Source organism: Myxine glutinosa, chromosome 7 (assembly GCF_964187855.1).
Source record: "Myxine glutinosa chromosome 7, kmMyxGlut1.1, whole genome shotgun sequence".
NCBI lineage: Eukaryota > Metazoa > Chordata > Myxini > Myxiniformes > Myxinidae > Myxine > Myxine glutinosa.
Window position 1 is genome coordinate 56,575,171 of NC_136267.1, and position 19,956 is coordinate 56,595,126.

General features: G+C 43.0%; 1 protein-coding gene across 8 annotated transcripts in view; it reads right to left on the minus strand.

Moving 5' to 3' along the window:
- The window catches only part of LOC137431270 (uncharacterized), a 917,646-nt gene that overhangs the window by 11,905 nt on the left and 885,785 nt on the right, over window positions 1-19,956 (minus strand). For 7 of the 8 annotated variants that reach the window (XM_078781781.1, XM_078781779.1, XM_078781782.1 and 4 more), the window contains 4 exons: window positions 18,353-18,495; window positions 17,312-17,437; window positions 10,672-10,756; window positions 155-320 (listed from right to left, as the gene is read on the minus strand). In XM_078781781.1, the coding sequence (XP_078637907.1) occupies window positions 155-320; window positions 10,672-10,756; window positions 17,312-17,437; window positions 18,353-18,495 (520 nt within the window). The remainder of the gene's footprint in view (window positions 1-154; window positions 321-10,671; window positions 10,757-17,311; window positions 17,438-18,352; window positions 18,496-19,956) is intronic. The other variant, XM_078781783.1, reaches the window with a different exon arrangement.

The following is a 19,956-nucleotide window of genomic DNA, read 5'->3' on the forward strand; positions in this document are numbered from 1 at the left end:
TCTCTCTCCCAGTCTTGTCTCCCTTTATTATATGTTTAATGTGTTAGCTCTAAAATGAGCCTCGACTTGGTATACAAAAAAATGCATTCAAGTCCTGAAGCCCTGCAATACTTCCATGTGAATGAACGCAAGTACTTCATCCACAACACTATACCTGCTGTCTTGCTGAAAATCATCGAAGGACAACTGAAGTCGGGGAGGAAATCGAGGGAGGTCAGAATGACATGGCAAACCTTGATGGAAACCAGGCAGATGTGGTAAAAGTTGAGGGAGACATGGTCCTCCACCCAACCCCCGACCAAATGCACCCTGCATTTGTGCTGCAAGAGCAAGGATGGGAAAAGTGGTTTTTGAAAAATAAATCACAAGTCAATTGCATATGGTTTGGAAATGTTTGAGCAACAAAAAATTTCACAAATGGTGAACAAAATATTAAAAATATTCCAAATGCCATCCTCAAAAAGTCATGGATATACAATTATTAGTATTATTTTTTATACAAAGTCGAGGCTCGTGGAAGACAAACACATCAAACAGACAAAAACAGAAAACACAAAAAACAAAAAATAAAGGGAGCGGTGTGGAAGTGTAAAATTATTTTGTGAACCGAGAGATTTTCTTGAGCCACAACCTGGGCTACAAATTTATTCCAGTCAAAATGGTGTGTTTAAAACCTACTTATCTCGTATGCAAGTTTTTTTAATGACTTCCATCAATTAGTTAAAAGTTGTCTTCAGCAGGCAAGTTATCTCTGGCATTGGGTAAAATTGGGTTTTTTATGTCACCATTACAACAGCGAGAAATTTAAACTATTTACCATGATACATATAAGTTTATACATATTAGACAACACAAATAGGTCTAAATATTCTAAATCCTTGTCTTTAGTGATAATATAGAGAGTGTTTGTATATAAATTCTATTCATAACTGTCAAGGAAATTGAACCAGGTCTTCCCAAATGATGAATTTATCCTGTACAGTGTCGAGTAATAAATTCAGGAAATCTGAATACGTTATGCTTTTAAAATACACTCAAATATAGATATAAAATGTTTTTCATACCGAGTTCAATAAATAGGTTGCAGAAAGATATTAATTTGAAAAATATTGTTTTCAAGGTGAAGGCACCACGTTGACTGACCCAAGGGAGAAGTAAATTAGCATTCAAGGGGCTTGTTTGGCATTCCCATTGTGTTTGGGAAAAACTAATTTCCATCTTCACAATGCTCTGCATTTGCAATGTTTGTTTGTCTTGGCTAAACAAACTTGGTTTCATTGTAGCTGTTCCAGATGGTAGAATTAACTCAGTGTGGAATATGTAACGAACATTGTTTGTGGTTAACATCACAGTGAGATGCAAAATACTTTGTAAATTAATCAAGGTGAAGGAATGTGTTCCCTCCCACCCATATGACGAGACCTGTGGGGGATGGGTTCACATGTATGTCTCTTTCTTCCCACTTGCTCCGCATACAAATTGGTCTCATGAATGAGTTGTAACATCTTAAAAATTGCGTATGGAACGATCAAAAAAATTGTATGCAGTCTTGTTTTTCAAAAAAATCCATATAGAAAACAATTCGGAAATAAATACCTATAAATTGATGCAGTCATAAATTAAATAAGGGCTTCCTTATTGCATGCAAGTTTGCTTCAGTAGGGGAGCTATCTCCAGCACTTTGAGTTAAAACTGGGTCGGGTTCCCAAGTAATCTTTTTCCAAAGGTAATAAATTAAAATTATAGACATCTACTGAATTGTCAAGACAGTTAATAAACATGCAGGTTTGAAGTTATAACCTGAATCTCGGTGGATTGAAAAGTTATAAGTTGTGATGCTCAAATCCTGTGAAACAATAATGTTAAAAGATGAATGAATTATGGATATGTGCTTGCAAAACTCATTCAGGTATTTCGAAGATAATATTTCGAAGTTTAAGAAGTAAAAATATATAAAGTTTGTAGTTTACATTGAGATAGTCAGTGAATGACCTTTCCTATATCCTTGGAGTATCGAACATGAGAACTATGGCTCCACATAGTCTGATATGGACAATGGAAAGAACAGATGTGCCTCATTAGGAATATTTTGATATGCAGACCTAATCTCTCCACTCAGCGGGATGTCTGCCCAGCCCAGCATTTCACTCGACCTATCGAATTGCATTTCCCCATTGCTCTTTCCCTCCGACCAATCCCCACCACTCTCCTCCCCATTTTCTCTTCATGCAACCAATCCCATTTAGCTCCTCCCTGTCTCCCTCAGCCCCACCCCCATTTCTCTCTTCTTCACAAGTATAAAAGGATGCTCTGGACTGCAGAGCTTTAGGATTTTGACTTAGGATTTTGTTGTGTATCTTGCAGTGTACTCTTCTTGTATCTTGCAGTGTGCTCTTCTTGAATTGCAGTGTGTTCTTCTTGGTTTGGAAAGGGTTTATTGTTCTTACTGTGTATCTTCTCGTAAACAAAAGTGAGAACCTCCCAGGGAATTAAAACTTGTCAATCCTTCTTCTGACAAAGGTTTGGACATTGAATTCTTGATTCATCAATTACTTCAGGTCTAAATTCCTCAACAGCGGGAAACAAGATGGGGCGAGAGAGGGAAGCACAACAACAGTAGAGAACAGGGACAGTGCAAGGTCTATGGAGGGGAGAGGACACATGGTACAAAACAAATAAACAAATGGACACCACAAGGACTTTCAGGAAAGAAAAACGGCATTTGAAAAAGGTGGATTTGGGGTGTATTAACAGGGGTAGAAAAGATAACGGTTTTGGATGGGGGAAGATAAGAGATGGTGGTGAACAGCTGTTTGAAGATCTGGGGGAAGGAGTGGGATTGAAGAGAGTGGAAGAGTTTGTTCCAGAGGTGGGTAAAAAATAGGAATGAATGAGTGAATGTGAGCAGAGTCTTGATTTTGGCAGTTTCACCAGAAGAGGGTTGCTGACAGATCTTGTGTATGTCCTGCAGGAATATTTGGGGGACAAAGCACAGACAGAGCAGCGGGAGATGGGCCGGAGAGGAGAGATCATTAATGAAGACCATAAAAAGCACAGGGCCCAGAACACTGCCTTGAGGAACTCCAGCCTGGACAGGAAGGGGAGATGAGAAAATGCCATTTAGAGCCACACGTTGACCACAACAGGAGAGGAAGTCCACGAGCCATGTGTGGAGATTTCCATTGACACCACAAGAGAGTTTGGTGAGCAGGGCGGGGTGCCAGACTGTATCGAAAGCACGAGATATGTCAAGGGAGACGGCTCTGATTGCAAGCTAAGCATTCACCTTTAAAAGCCTTGCGTTCAAACCGCCTTGCACAAAAGCGTCCCCCGAATGGCGTTTTTCAAAAAGTCCGTTCAAGTAATGACTTTCATCGGTACACACCTGCACCGCCTTCCTTTTCAATGCTCGCAAGTACAGAGACTCCAGACTGGTCGAAGATCCACACACTTTAAATGCCACTGTAATGACCTTTCTCAATCGTGACTTATTCCGCACATTAAGATAACTGAATGAATGAATGAATGAATAAATGAATGAATGATCGTTTTAAAGCCATTTTCCCCGCTAGAGCGGGGGTTAGCCTTGCGGGCCCCATGACAATCATGGTTCCCTGTTTGAGGCAATGTTTTTTTTATGGCCGGATGCCCTTCCTGACGCCAACCCTTGGTCGCCTCTCACGATGCGCAGGGATACGGTGTACCTATTCTAAATCGGGGTACACACCGTGATCATTCATCCCAGCAAGCTGGTACTCAATTTGCCGACCTCGGAAGGATGACAGGCTGAGACAACCCCCCTGGTGTTAATTTAGCGATCGACCGGGATTCGAACCCAGGATCCTCGGATAACTGTACTGTACCAGGAAATCTAATTAAATGACAAAGCACTAATCAGTTAGAAATTGGTCAACATCAGCATCACACGTTGCTAACACCAAATGATTTCAACTGCCTGAGAAGATACAATCTTTGCATCGATGTATTGTACAAAAATACAGAATCAGTATTTCCATCAAAAGTTAACTTGTTGTTAATTATGGTGTCCAGGTATTTAAATTTGTTAACAATTTCCACCTTACCACCATTTATGGTTACAGGGTCATGATTGTGACGTTTCCAAAAGTCCAAAATAATCTCTTTAGTTTGACACACATTCAGAGTAAGACAAAAGTCCCCACACCACTTGTTCAATGTGTCAATCTCATCGAGGTACAATACAAAGGATGATTGATTGGAAAGACAGCCAACGATGGCGGCATCGTCTGCATACTTAATAAAGTTACAAACTTCTTTAAGAGCCACGCATCCATTGGTGTACAAACTGAACAGTGGAGGTGACAATACACAGCCTTGTGGAGCACCAGTATTCAAGATTGATAACTTTGATAAACTACCGTTCACCCTCACCTGCTGAAGACGGCCTCGTAAAAAAAGCTTTCCACCCAAAGTATGATATGGGGGTTCAAGCACTGGTCACTCAAAACTTTTAGAAAGGTAAATGGTTGCATTGTGTTAAAGGCTGATGGGAAAATCAATAAATAACACACGAACATACAGTACATGGCCAAAAGTATGCGGACACTCCTTTTAATTTGTGGATTCGGCTGTTTCAGCCACACCCATTGCTGACAGGTATATATAATCAAGCACACAGCAAGGCAATCTCCATAGACAAACATTGGCAGTAGAATGGGTCATAATGAAGAGCTCAGTGACTTTCAACGTGGCACCGTCATAGGATGCCACCTTTCCAACTCGTCAGTTCATCAAATTTCTGCCCTGTTACAGCTGCCCCGGTCAACTGCAAGTGTTGTTATTGTGAAGTGGAAACGTGAAGGAGCACCAACAGCTCAGTCGCAAAGTGGTAGGCCACACAAGCTCACAGAACGGGACCGCAGAGTGCAGAAGCGCGGAGCTCATAAATATCGTCCGTCCTCGGTTGAAAAACTCACTACCGAGTTCCAAACTGCCTCTGGAAGCAACATCAGCACAACAACTGTTCGTCGGGAGGTTCATGAAATGGGTTTCCATGGCTGAGCAGCCACACACAAGTCGAAGATCACCATGCTCAATGCCAAGCGTCGGCTGGAGTGGTGTAAATCTCGCCGCCATTGGACTCTGGAGCAGTGGAAACGCGTTCTCTGGAGTGATGAATCACGCTTCACCATCTGGCCATCTGATGGACGAATCTGGGTTTGGCAGATGCCAGGAGAACGCTACCTGCCCGAATGCATCGCACCAACTGTAAAGTTTGGTGGAGGAGGAATAATGGTCTCAGGCTGTTTTTCATGGTTCGGGCTAGGCCCCTTCGTTCCAGTGAAGGGAAATCTTAACGCAACAACATACAATGACATTCTAGACGATTGTGTGCTTCCAACTTTGTGGCAACAGTTTGGGGAAGGTCCTTTCCTGTTTTAGCATAACAATGCCCCCGTGCACAAAGGGAAGTCTGTGCAGAAATGGTTTGTTGAGATTGGTGTGGAAGAACTTGACTGGCCTGCACAGAGCCCTGACTCAACCCCATCAAACACCTTTGGGATGAATTGGAACACCGACTGTGAGCCAGGCCTAATTGCCCAACATCAGTGCCTGACCGCACTAATGCTCTTGTGGCTGAATGGAAACAAATCCCCACTGCAATGCTCCAACATCTAGTGGAAAGCCTTCTCAGAAGAGTGGAGGCTGTTATAGCAGGAAAGGAGGGGGGGGGGGGGGAACTCCATATTCATGCCAATGATTTTGGAATGAGATGTTCGACGAGCACATACAAGTGTGATGTTCGGTGTCCACATACTTTTGGCCATGTAGTGTAGGTTCCATTCTGGTCAAGGTGCCTTGTGGTTAGGTGAAGTAAACTGAGCCAGGCATCTTCAATGCACAACGCAATCACTGCCTTCCAACACACAAGAGCAACCACCCCTCCTCAGACACAACAATTTGCAACACCCTTCCTCCCTCTACCCCCAGGGTGAATGAAAAGCAGCATTGTCTTACTTGTGGTGCAGTACTAGGCCATTCCTGCATCAGCAAGTCAATTCGTAGCATACGACTGTGATTCTATGCACCACAATCTCCCTGCATGGGTGCCCCCGTGTTTATCCAATGGAGGAGCTGTATGCATTGGAAAACCCATTGAGGAGCAGGTTGGATCTCGCAACTCATTCCTCCAACCGATCAGACCACTTACGAGTCTCCTTTCTTTTATTACCTGTTCCCCGTTTAGTCAACCACACGCTCATCCACCAAACACGCATGCCCAACTCTCCCCCTCTGACGCAACACCCCCACCCCCACCCAGCCCAACATTCCACAAACCTTGCATTCGCATTCCAATATCCTTCTGTCCCATTTAGACTAGAGGCAAAATCTGAAAAGGGGCCTAGAAATCACTTTAGGGAGTACGGAATGTTAGGAGCTGGCATCCATGTCAGACTGTTAAAGTGGTTCATAGTGAACATATTTCAAGTGGATGCCCATCAAATTTGGCCTTTTTAAATATTATACAGCCAAAACAAAGTGGCCGCCATTATCGAAAACTCCGGATTGTAATAAAATTACACAACTTTGTATTTATACAGGATAACAATGAAATTTGCTGTATTTGGACATATTATAATAATACACACATCTTCCTCAAACGATGTAAGTGATATTTTATCTATTTCTTTCCCTATGGAGAGACAAACATGAAAAAATGCTCTGAAAATCTAAGAAAATTACATCTTGATGCATATTGAGCTTGTACAAATGTACGGACATACTTTGATGAAGTTCGTTTGATTTCAAAAAAAAACTGTGTTGGGATAATATTAACATCAGTCTTCGGTGGTGTAGTCCGAGTCATCTTGGGCACTGTTCAAAGGATTCCGACACGTTCCGTCAGCGCAACCACAACCAGCGGTACATCTTAGCTCCTTAAGACGACAACTGCATCTGTGAGATTCGCAATTCTTACACTGGCATTGTGTAAGCTTGAGGTAAACCTCTGGAAATGGTTTATCACTCATCAAATGAGGAAGTATATTTCCAGTTGTACCGTCCTTGTTCCATCCATTTCCCACCGGGGAAGATATATCTGGTTGTGCGATCAGTGAAGAGAGCCAAATTGTACACTGATGGTGTGCTCGCTTGATATGCAGCTTCAGAGAAGATCGGGTTGGTGGCAACTTCTCTGGTTCTTTGTGACCTTTGAGGAACATTTTGAAACGCACGTCATTGATGTTTGTGTTGTTATCATTGTTTGAATACAGTCTGCAGATGAAGCTCTCTACATCTGTCAGTGTTCTTTCAGTAAGTGTGCCGCGTCCGAGCCCGTCCAATAAGGGACAGTTCTTGATGAACGTTTTCCATGCTATTGTTTTGCCAATGCCACAAAATTGACTGACTGTGTCGCAGCCCGAGAGGGCATGGAATGCTGGAAGATTGTGGCGGGGAGCTGGATCAAGGTCTACAGCGTGCACAGCAACAAAGCTCCGTTGCTTCGCTGTTCCCGTTTGCAACCAAAGCTCTCCAGATAAGTCACTGGCAAAGTGAACGAGGAGAACAAGGACGTCTGTGTCCCTGGAACAAATGATCAGACGCTCAAACCCAAGATCTGTCACAGACTTGGCGTGTAACAATATTCTGGTATCAGCTTCATCGTGGTTTGATTTGAGGGAGTTGACGTCCGTTCCACGGGATGACTCAACCGCCGTTCGGTCATGGAATCCGCCAGATGTCACGACTTCACGATTCGGTTGAGTCGACCTTGCTTGACGAATGAGCTCCATGCTCAAAAAGTGTTCCAGGTCTTGCTGGTTTTCTGGGAGGTCAATAAATTGCCTCCAGTTGACGGGTAATGGCACATCCCTGTTGTCCACTTTGCGACGTATTGGCCGGGTTTTCCCGGTCCGTAAAATCCGAGTGGTGTCCTTGATGGTATGTGCTTCATACCTATCAAACACAACGTCAACTCTGGAGCAAGTGTCACTGAAGTGACTGAAGACAGAGGCTACGAACCGGTCTGCGAGTTTGAACGTGTTGCCTGATGAATTGCTAGGCCAAATCCAACGTGTTTTGGTGTGAGCGTTTTGTGCTTCGACACTGCGTAGACTAGGTCTTGACTTATGCTCAAAGCAGTTCGCTTCACAAATTTATCGTCAGCCTGTCCGTCCACTTCCCCAGACAGCAAAATACTGAGGAATAGAAACAAGCTCTCCGGTACAATCTTTTCGGCACTCTCCTTACTAACTGACGTGCAATTATTTAGGCCTGGACGAGAACTGATGTCACCTCTAATGCGTAACGCGCAGTGATGCAAGGTCAACAACTCTTCTGTCTCTGAGCGCGAGAACTGGGTTGGCCTAAGATCATCCATATTTCTCTTTGTCTCCATTTCATCCGAACGCCTTTTCTGTGTCTGAACAGCGATCTTAGATGACAGTGTGGAAAACAACAATTGTGGTTGATGTGGATCGAGTTGAGGTACAAAGTTGATCTGTCCTGGAAGAAGTCGGTGTAGTTTCTCTTTGAGGCGGGATTTATTGTCCCGGTATGGTCCAGCGTCAATGCCGAATTCGCTGAGCAAAGACCTGTACCTTTCCCAAACGTCTAGAAGCGTATAGATTTCACCTCGGGCCAGTCCAGTCGATACTTCAGATGCGACTTTCTCAAAGCAGATATCTCTGGACGTTTGAGTTGTGCTTGTACTAGATTTCGATGCTTTTCTATTGAACTGTACATAACACTTAAGATGATACCTGGCATCAGCAGCCACGAGATCACTTACTCCTGCCAGGCGACACCGCAACACAGGGTCTGTTTGAGCTCCTTGGAGAATTTTGTCAGAAACATCAAAGGTAGCGACCAAATACGTTTGTTTGCAACTTTTCTCTTGGCAGAAAAAGCACAAATCAGTGTCCATAATGGACAGTTTACTGCATAGAGATGGTCTCGGTGGTGAACTTGTCTCAGGTGCACTGCTTGAGGTGGCAAGAGTGCTTTCATATTTTTTCCTGAGTCGAGTTATTTTGAACGAACTTGTAAACGTCGAATAGCAGTCTTTGTGATTCAGGACTTCAGTCTGTTTTGTGATTTCCTTAAAGTCAATGTTTTGAATTCTTTCAACAGTGTGCCAGTTCTCAGAGTCATTGTACTTCTTGCGCTCTGCAGCGGCTTCACGGACTCTTTGAATTCCGGCGTCTCCGAGGTTTCTCGTTGGTTTCTTTGGGTCTCTGTTTTGACAGAAGATGCAGAGGGTGTAGTCAGTACTTGTGTCAGAACTCCGCTTTTGGCTCTGGCATTTTACCTTGGATTCCATGTTGAAGCTCAACTCAGTTCACCACATCCTGCAAACATCAGAAATTGCATAATATGATAGCCAGTTTCTGCCGGCATATACAGAAAATACGTGAATCTTTCCATAATGAGTTTCAAGTTTGTGAGAGGTTTAACGCCTAATGATTTGGTGAAATTATGTTTTAAACACATATGCTAAAATCACATTATGCTAAAATAATTTATTATATAATAAATGATTTTAACATGTGATTAAAACATAATATCTTTGCATCAATATATTTAGGACAATTCATATATTTAGAACAATTCATAGGTATCAATGAGATACAAATGCAACATTTCAGAACCATATTTTTGGTAAAGGTTAACATATTTTTCTTAATAGTCAAATCTGACTATTGTATATAAATATGCACATAACTTTATCAAATATGTATAGTTTGGCATGATATTTGCAGGACATCTTACTGGTATCACTGGAGTAAAATATACCAAACTACACAAACATACCCACAGTAAAAGTCAAGATAAGTCGCGTGATTTGAAAATTAACAGAGTTCAGCTTTGAGATTTTTTGTACATTTTTGTGACTGATCTGTATATAACTTTATCAATTCGTTATGGAATGGCCTAATACTTCTTGGACACTTTACTGGTATTGCTGCGATGATATATGTCAAATTTCAGAACCACAGCTTCAGTACAACTGAAGTTATCAGACATTTTCTAAGTTATACATTTTCTATTTGTCCGGCCATTTTGTTTTTGGTATAAAAAAATTAAAAAGGCCCAAATCAATGGCCATCCACCTGAAATATGTTCAGTATGGGTCATATTAACTAGCTGACATGGATGCCTGCTCCTAACATTCCGTACCCCCTGAAGTGGAATTTGAACATTTTTCCACCAGTCTAATTGGCATTCGGATGTCTCCAAGGAAATTTGAATCCATTCTTGACTGCTTCCATGGTGGACCAAACACTCCTTTCCCTGCAAAAGTGTCAGGATTGATTTCACTATAACTTATCAACAAAGCTGAAAATTATGCACGACATGGGTCTATTTCAATAGCCTGGTGTTGGCTTTGCGGTTAGGCTGCCGGCTTTGGATCCTAGGATCCTGGGTTCAAATCCCGGTCGATCCCTAAATTAATGCCAGGGGGGTTGACTCAGCCTGTTCATGCTTCTGAGGTCGGCAAATTGAGTTCCAGTTCACTGGTAATTCCCTGTGTGTTGCAAGAGGCGACTAACAGGGTTGGCGGCAGGAAGGGCATCCGGCCATAAAACATTGCTTCAGAAAGTGGACCACGGTGCCCGAAAAAGGCCAACCCCTGCTCTGCCGGAAAAATGGCCTCGAAAGGTGGGGGTTTTTATGGGTCTATTTCATTACCATGTGGCAAAGGATGTTCAATCGCTTCTTTGGTCTTTGGTTGCGGTTCCGGTGGAGCAAACTTTTCCTGATCTTCATGCACAATCTGCAACAAAATTCCAACTTCAACAAACCAAACTTCTTAAAGATCCTATGCTGGGGAGGGGGGTGGGAAGAAGGGAGGGGAAACTGTATGCAGGGTTCTCCATGCTTTGAAAAGTACCTATCCATTGGTTAAAAACAAACTAGGTCTACGTGTTGATGATCCAGCAAAGTGAGAAGCAATCAAATGAAGGAAAATGAGCAAAGCAAGTTTTTTGGGGTGAGAGGGGAGATGAGGGAGGGAGGAAGCAGGTACATAAAGGTGTCCCCACAATAGCTAACTATTGGAGAAAAACAACAACAGCGAAATGAAGGGAAGCACAAGGATTAAAAAAAAAAAAAATTGAACTTGCAGACACACAAGTCAACACAAGACAGGACTTTTTACATGAAACAAACACAATCGTCGACATTTTTTACTCAATTAGCAATACTGGGTTCCAGAACCTTTTTTTTTAGCTCCCGTTGGACTTCGTCCAAAATAGTGGGGTTCCCACCATGAACAAATTTTCATTTTCACTTCAAGTTTTTGAAAAAGTTTAGTTTTTGGTACCAGGTCGAAGCTTAGGGTCTAAGTAACAATTTTGGTCCGAGTGGACAAAGATCACATGGAGTCTTCATACATTCCCGCCATTTTCCAAGATGGCCGCCATCAAAATCTAATACTGACAATATCTCGGAAACTAATCAACCTAGAAACATGAATTTGGTGTCTATACCTAGGTTTTCATGGTCAAGGAATCAAATAAAACCATTTCTGACTACATCAGAGTATTTATTTGTCCCGACATGGTAAAATTCAAGATGGCCGCCACCAAAATCCTATATCGGCTATACTTCCAAAACCACTAAACCTTCAGTCATGCTGTTGGTGTCCATGCCTAGAATTTTATGGCCAGGGAAGCAAACAGTTATGTCTCTAAATCAGTAGGTGTATCTCTGTTCCCCAAAAGTAGAAAAATAACCATGGCAATTAGGATCTCACATTTATCCTTTGTGATCATGGAATCAGCTTAGGTTGTTTGCTGGAATATCTGTGCAGTACACGAACTCATTAGCACATTTTCTAGTCGCATTATATATCTGTTGATATATCAGTATGTATCCAAATATCTAAATACAATAGCCATTGTGTTATATAAGTCAGCACACATGAATACATTTTGTATATTTGGAAATCGGTTTGGATAATTCATATGTATGTGCAACTGCTTCTGCTGAATCCCTACTTGTCAGATTTTTGTGTTATGTTATGTCCATGTATACTTGATTATGCTTGGTTATTATATACTTACATGTATTTTCTTTTCGTTCCAGGCTAGTGTGATGGCTGAGACAACGAACTGTGAGTTGTGTGTCCTCTGCCAAGAAAAAACAAACGAAGAACTTGTCTGTCCTCTTGACAACCCAGTTGGTGTACGTAGGGCGGAGGCATACAAAGATATTATCAGCCTTGTAAATCAATTCCGAGATGTTGATGCTGCACCTCACCCAAACTTGGAACTTCCAGATGAAGGATCTATGCAAGCAAATCGAGCATCCTGGCACAAAACATGTCGTCAGTTGTACAAGGCATCAGCACTTGACCGGGCAAAAACACGTTCTTCCAAAGGCTTGCCACCTCTACGAAAACGACCAAGAAGATCTAGCACAGAAACTAATCGAAATTTATGTCTCTTCTGTAATGAAGAAACGAGTAAAGATGACCATTCATTCCAAAATGTTTCCCTCACCGAGAACATCCATGACAAAGCAGTTTCATTGGGAGAGGATCGCATTGTAGCACGGCTTGCAGAAGGAGATCTGGTAGCTATTGAAGCTAACTATCATCGATATTGCTACACTAAATTCAACCGTCGGCATTATGAAATGCTAATCAGTACAAAACAAGGTCAAGTCACCCAAGACACTGAAATCACAGTAGAAAATGAGCTACTACAATTCGTCAGTGAAGAAATTGCTGGAGGACGTAGAATCTTTGCTCTCCAAGATTTGACAGATATGATGACGGAAAGGTTGGGACAGCATGAGATTCGTAAGACAGTGAACTGCACACGCCTGAAAGAGAGAGTACTTGAACACTTCCCACATCTGACAGAAGAAAAAGGGATCCGAAATCGAGTATTCCTTGTTTGCTCAGAGACAGCTCGAAAAATCATCTCCAGCGCGAGCCAGACACCAGAGGAAGAATCACGTACCTTACTGTTGGCAGCATCAATTCTACGTAAAGCAGTTTTGGATCATGATACTGCTTTCAATTTCAAGGGGTCATTTCCTGAAGGTTGTGAGGAATCTGCTGTTCCAACAAAGCTGAAATATTTCTTTCGTCAACTGCTTACTGGTCTAAATCATCTCCTATGCAAGACAATTCCAGGACAGTTCTCTCCATGAGTCAACTAACCATGTTGAACATCACTTCTCTTCCTGCAAACTGGAGATGTGAGCCTCCTCTTGCAGTGTTTTTGGCCTTAAAACTGCATTCCCAAACAAGGAGCAAGAAACTGGTACAACTGCTACATCAGTATTGCCTTAGCGTGTCATATAAGAGAGTGCTTACCATTGAAGTTGGATATGCACAAGCTACTGCTGAAAGAGCACATGCCAACGCTGATATAGTCTGTCCTAGCAACCTTCGTCAGCAGATTTTTACGGTTGCAGCCCTTGACAATCTAGATCACAATCCTACGTCCAGAACAGCCACATCCTCATTTCATGGAACAGGTATCTCCATGTTTCAGTTTCCTTCAGTAGAAAACCCAGGGCTGGACCAAGAACCTATAGAAATCGACTTCCATCGACGAGCATCAAGCACCAAGGGACCAATGCTGCCTCCTCTGTACACGTTTGTTCCACCTATGAGCCGGAATCTTGTCACCCAACCTCCTGTGAAAGACGTGCAGCCACAGTCCATGGCGTCATTTGACAAGGAGGAACACCATGAAAAGGCCTGGATGAAAATGGTGCAGGAAAATATGCAAATGGAATTTGAAAGTGAAACTGTTCCTCCAATTATGTGGTCGGCATATCATGCTTCTCGATCGGATGCTGTGGGATCAACAGAGAAATGTATTGAAGCCATGCTACCACTATTCCGTGATAAAGCAGCTACACCAAAAATGATTCGACATGGAATGGACCTGGTCAAGAAAACAACCGAGTTCCTCAACCCACAGCAAATCCCAATCATGGCAGTGGACCAGCCACTCTTTGATATTGCCAAGAAAATGCAATGGACCTTTCCTGAACTCTTTGGAGAAGATACGTTTCTGGTGATGTTGGGAGGGCTCCACATCGAAATGGCTTTGTGGGCGACTATGGGAGATTTCCTACGAGGGTCTGGATGGCCTGAAGCCTTTGCAGAGGCTGGCATTGCCTTGACAGTAGCTGCAGCGACATCTTACTTGAGAGCAAATGATCCAATGAGAACACGGTATGCTCACCAGATTACTGTTGTGGTGCTCGATAGTCTACTGAAACGAGCCTATGAGGACGGCGGAAGTGAAATGACCTTCGACGACTGGGTCTCTGTAGCTTGCAAAGAGAAACCAACAGTGCAGTTCTGGTTACTCATTCACAAGTACGAACAGCTCATCTTCATGTTTATTAGATCACACAGAGAGCGAAAGTTCAAACTTATGGTGGCTACTCTGCAAAACCTTGTGCTTCTGTTCTTTGCACTTGATCACCAGAATTATGCAAGGTGGGTTCCCGTATTCATCAGAGACCTTGAAAGTCTTCCATCTAGCATCCAAGAGGAGTTTGAAGCAGGTCACTGGGCAATAAGTCGAAGCAATCATCGTTACTCTTCCATTCCGATTGATCAAGCACACGAGCAGGCCAACAAACGGGTGAAAGGGGTTGGGGGAGTGATCGGGATCACAGAGAACCCTGAGATGCTAGAACGCTGGATTGCAACTGGTCCAGAAATTAGCCGTGTTCTAGAGCAATTCACTGATGTAGATGACGACGAAGATCAAGAGCTCCCTCATCACGAGGAAGGAAGTACATCCCAGCACCGATTTAGGCGTCATGTCACAAATCTCATGGATGTGCTGCAAAGCAGAGGGAATCCCTTTGAAGAGAGTAGTGCAGAACTAGTTACATTAGACAATAAAGTGTGTGTTGACAAGTCTGCCGCCACATCGGTCCGTGTCTTAGAATCTAGAGGACAAGAGCAGTATGACCACTTTCGGAAGAATGTGCTGGACTCAAATGATGTACCTCTGGCAGCTTCGATCAAGAAAAACAACTTGCTGCTGTTCCATGAGGAGAAAACTCGAAAAAAGACAGCACTTCAGAAGAAGGTGCAGCACTTCAAACAACATACAGAGCTGTATGGACAAGCATTCATTATGGTTGATAGCCGGGGTGGAAATTTGGAGGAATTTTTCCGTCACGAATCCTCCTCATCACCAGATGCACTGGCTTCTGATGGGTCCATCAACTCTTGCACCAAGTCAGATTTATTGGCGTGCATTATGGAAGAAAGTGCAAGTACCGGACTATCCGCGGATGAGGAGCTCGTCGCACCAGATGATTATGGGGTCATCGTTATTGATGGTGGTGCACTGATCCACTCTCTTCCTGGCACAACTGTCCAAGGCAAAACATTTGATGAATATTTCACCAAAGTATTCTGCCCAAGAATCCAGCATGAGTTGAAAAGAGCAGCGAGAGTGGATATTGTATGGGATCAGTATCGCACAATGTCAATCAAAGCGACCACAAGAGAAAAGCGAGGAACAGGCACACGACAGCGAGTATCTGGTTCTGCCAAAGTGCCTGGAAACTGGCAAAACTTTTTGGCTAATGCCGAAAATAAAAAAGAGCTCTTCTCATTCCTGTCAACAAGCATTGTGCAAACACCATTCCAAGATGGCAAACAGGTTTATATCACTTCTGGTGACCAAGTCCTCAATGCAGGGAATGGACCGCCCATGGGACGATGTAATCATGAGGAGGCAGACACTCGTGTCCTGGTACATCTTCTTCATGCCCTCCAATATTCATCACTGGGAATGGTCTATACTGGCGACACAGACGTTGTCGTAATACTTCTGTGTAACTTCCACCACATCAAGGCGGTGAATCCGGAGTCAGATATCTGGATTTCTTTCAAAGCAGGAAAGACAGTCAAAATGATCTCCCTCAACAACATTGCCTCAAGTTTGGGTGTGACAACGTGCAAAGCCTTGGCTCTCTTTCATGCATTCACTGGATCAGACAGCACGTCAGCTTTCAAATTCAAGGGCAAGCGATACTGCTTCAAGCGGAAAGATGAGGTTCCACCCCTCTTGAGTGAGTTTGCGACAATTGCTAGCACCCCGTTTCTTACATCGCCAGAGTTGAGGGAAGTGGTGAGTCACTTTGTTTGCAAAATGTACTCCAACGAACCTATCACTGATGACACCAACGTTGACCTTGTTCGAATGAGGGTTTTCTGTCACAGGACTAGGGATGTGGAAAGAATACCCCCTACAAGTGATGCGCTGGACCAACATCTCAAAAGGAGTGTCTTCCAGGCGAGCATCTGGACTACAGCGCACGAGCCACTGGCACTAGTCCCAAGCACAAGCAATCATGGATGGATGGAAAAAGATGGCCAACTGGTTCCCATCTGGACCACGTTGCCCCTTGCCAGGGATGTGTTTGATCTAGACGTAAAATGCGCGTGCACAAAACCTTGCTCGTCATGCAAGTGCAAAAAAGCTGACTTGAAGTGCTCACGTTTATGCAAGTGCACATGTCCCAACTAAATGACCATGATGGTTGTGAGAATGAGTAATGATTTTTTAGTTGCACTTACCTAATCAATCAAATATGACTAAGAACAATGAAAATAGAATGTTCGGTTTATATTCATGGTATTTTATAGAATTTACGTTCGTATGTGCTTAATTGTTAACATGCATAATTCTGCTAAAACGTTTGTTGTGTAATTTACCATTTCGGGACAAATAAATACTCTGATGTAGTCAGAAATGGTTTTATTGGATTCCTTGACCATGAAAACCTAGGTATAGACACCAAATTCATGTTTCTAGGTTGATTAGTTTCCGAGATATTGTCAGTATTAGATTTTGATGGCGGCCATCTTGGAAAATGGCGGGAATGTATGAAGACTCCATGTGATCTTTGTCCACTCGGACCAAAATTCTTACTTAGACCCTAAGCTTCAAAATGGTACCAAAAATCAAACTTTTTCAAAAACTTGAAGTGATTGATGCCCCAGGCCCCCCCCCCCCTAAAACGGGAGCTTCTGGATTGGGTCTCGTCAACCATTTCTCGACATGCATGGGTCGACTTTGTTCAAACTTGGCACAAGGACAACACATGAGAATGTAGATATGCAATAGCTTCTGTTTTGTAATACAACCAAAGAGGGCCGACATTCGGCCTTTAACTCCATACAGCAAAATTACGAAAACCACGGGGGCTAGGACATTTTGTCTTTTTCTTCTTGTTCACTTTCTAAAAATAATTTCTCTGATAGATTTAGGCAGCGGTAAATGCATTGCAAACCATGTGCATGATCGGCAATGTCTGCAGTGCAGCTTACTTTGAAAGAATATGGATTTTCTTCAATCTTTGAAACTTCGAAACAAAACTTCTTCAGCATCTTCCTTTTTTTCGTCTTTTTCATCCATCGAAATTTTTTCGGAATGCTGCCACTTTGATATTGCATCTGCAAGACACAAAATCATGTTATTCAGTGCAATCCTTCACTTACTTATGAGCATCATGCGTTGTTAGAATGAAACCAATTCTTGTTGTTAGAATGAAAAAATGGCAGGTGTGGGGAGGGAGTAAGCTCGCACAAAATCTCAACATTTAAACTTTCGGTTTTGGATAGAACTTTCAAATTTACAGAAATAAAAAATCCTTTTAAATCTAATCTCGACACTATTTATTAATTTATCGAAGATGTAGGCCAATGGATGAGCAAGGTAACAAAAGGTAAAGAAGCAAAATCGTGAAAGTCGGGCCAAGGTTTGACAAAATGAACAAGCGAATCAATAAACAGGACAAGGGGCGACATGGGATGTGAGGAAACAGGAATCTGCAAGTGAAAGGGTCGGGTTAGGTCAGCTCAATGGGTTTTAAAAAGATTACAATTAGTGATGGAGAATGTCGTGGGACATTGGTGCACCGCTTGTTTAAAGACATGGAGGGAAGAGTGTGCAAGTGAACCGTCTCAGAAAGGCAATTCCACAAACAGGAGAATGGAGGAACAAAAGAGTTTAGGTGTGCTGAAAGCTTGGAATTTGGGAGTGTCAGCAGGAAGGCATTCAGGGAAGAATGGATGTGTCCTGGAAGAGCTGGGAAGGTTTGGAGATCTGAGACATCAGAGGGAGCTACACAGGAGGAGGTGCTAAAAATTAAATACGCAAATAAATAACAAAAACATGCCACCAACTGGCCACAGTTACATGATAATCCTATTTTCAAATTGCTCACCATGTAGAAACATTTGGATGTAGTTTGATTCATGCTTGGCACACAAAGCAATCAAAGGCTTTTCATCACAGCAATGTGATGTAATCGGTGAAGACAAGGGTGGAATAGATAAATAGAAAAGAATTAAGAAACAAACACTTACCACAACATTCTCCCTGTGCTTTAATCCGATTACGTGGCTGAGGATCGACAACCGTGAAGAACTAACATCACATAGTTCACAGGTGTAGTACGGCAATGCACTCGGATTATTTTTGCACAAGTGCTCGGTGATGTGATTTGCACCTGAATCATAATCAGACAAACATGGATAGCAACCTCTTAATTCTTGTTTCAAATGCTGAAGAATCAATCATATCAGAAACAGCATTCTTTTTTCTTTTAAAACATGCCAAGACAATAAAAAATATAAAATCGAAAAGCATTTCAAAAACAAAAAAATCCCCACAAAATTTTGCCCCCTCCTTTTTTTTGTATACAGAATCGACGCTCGTGAAAGAGCCAACATTTATTTCACAAACAAATCAAACAGACAAACAAAACATATAAAAAGATGCAGCGGTCGACAAGATGGGGAGAGAAGGGGAAGCACACAAACACAACATTTGAGAGCAGGGACATCGGGAGATGTGTGGGAGGGACAGGGCTTGGGGGGAGGAGGCGTGGGAAGGGGGGGGGGGGGGTGGGAGAAGTATAAAACACAAGGACACCAAGGACTTCCAGGACAGAAGTTGGTATTTCAAAAAAGTGGATTTGGGGTGAAATTAGCGGGGGTAGAAAAGATCAAGGTTTTGGATGGGGGAAGATAAGAGATGGTGGTGAACAGCTGTTTTAAAGACCTGGAGGGAGGAGTGGGATTGAGGATGAGATTGAGGATTGAGAGAGTGAGGGAGTTTGTTCCAGAGGCGGGAGAAAAGAGGAATGAAGGAGTGAAGGTGAGCAGAGAGTCTTGATTTTGGCAGTTTAACCATAAGAGGGTTTCAGGCAGATCTTGTGCGACCTGTCGGAATATTTCGGGGACATAGCCCAGAGAGAGCTGGGGGGGGGGGGGGGGGCAAGGCCGGAGAGGAGTCGGTAGAAGATGGAAACACCACCAACCTGCCTGCGGTGAGTGAGTGAAAGGCCCTTGGAGTTAGCTTCATCGCAGGAGATTCCAATGATTCTGAACGCTTTGGTTTCAACAGCGTGAAGACGAGCTAGGTGTGAGGCAGGAGCACCAGCCCAGAGGGGAGAGCAGTATTCCATTGAGCTGCGGATGAAAGCCTTGTATGTGGTGAGGAGCTCAGGTGTGCCAAGGAAGGACTTCGCACGACGGAGGATGCCCAGTCGGCGACTGGCTTTGGAGGCCAGATTTGAAATGGGGCTTTCCCAGGAAAGATCATGGCAGATTGTGAGACCCAAAAGCTTGAGTGACAAAAGCTCTTCCTTTCTTTCCAACTTCCATTATTGATTTATCCGAACAAGCCAAACTTAGCATGTACACCGTTTTTGAACATGCCAAATTAATGAGCATCACAAGACTATTTGACAGAAAGACAACACCAGGGGTTGCAGGTCTGCAAGAACAAGTGGGTGAGGAGGATTACAGGAGTGAAAAGGGTGGATAGCGGGAAGATGGATGAACTGAGGGGGGAGATTAGTGTGTTGATGAGCTTGACAGGGACATTGGTAAAAATTTGGGCTGAAATAAAAAAGCTTGCTTAAAGTGAGCTGGGCACTTGGTGCAGATGGAGGAAGAGAGAATGG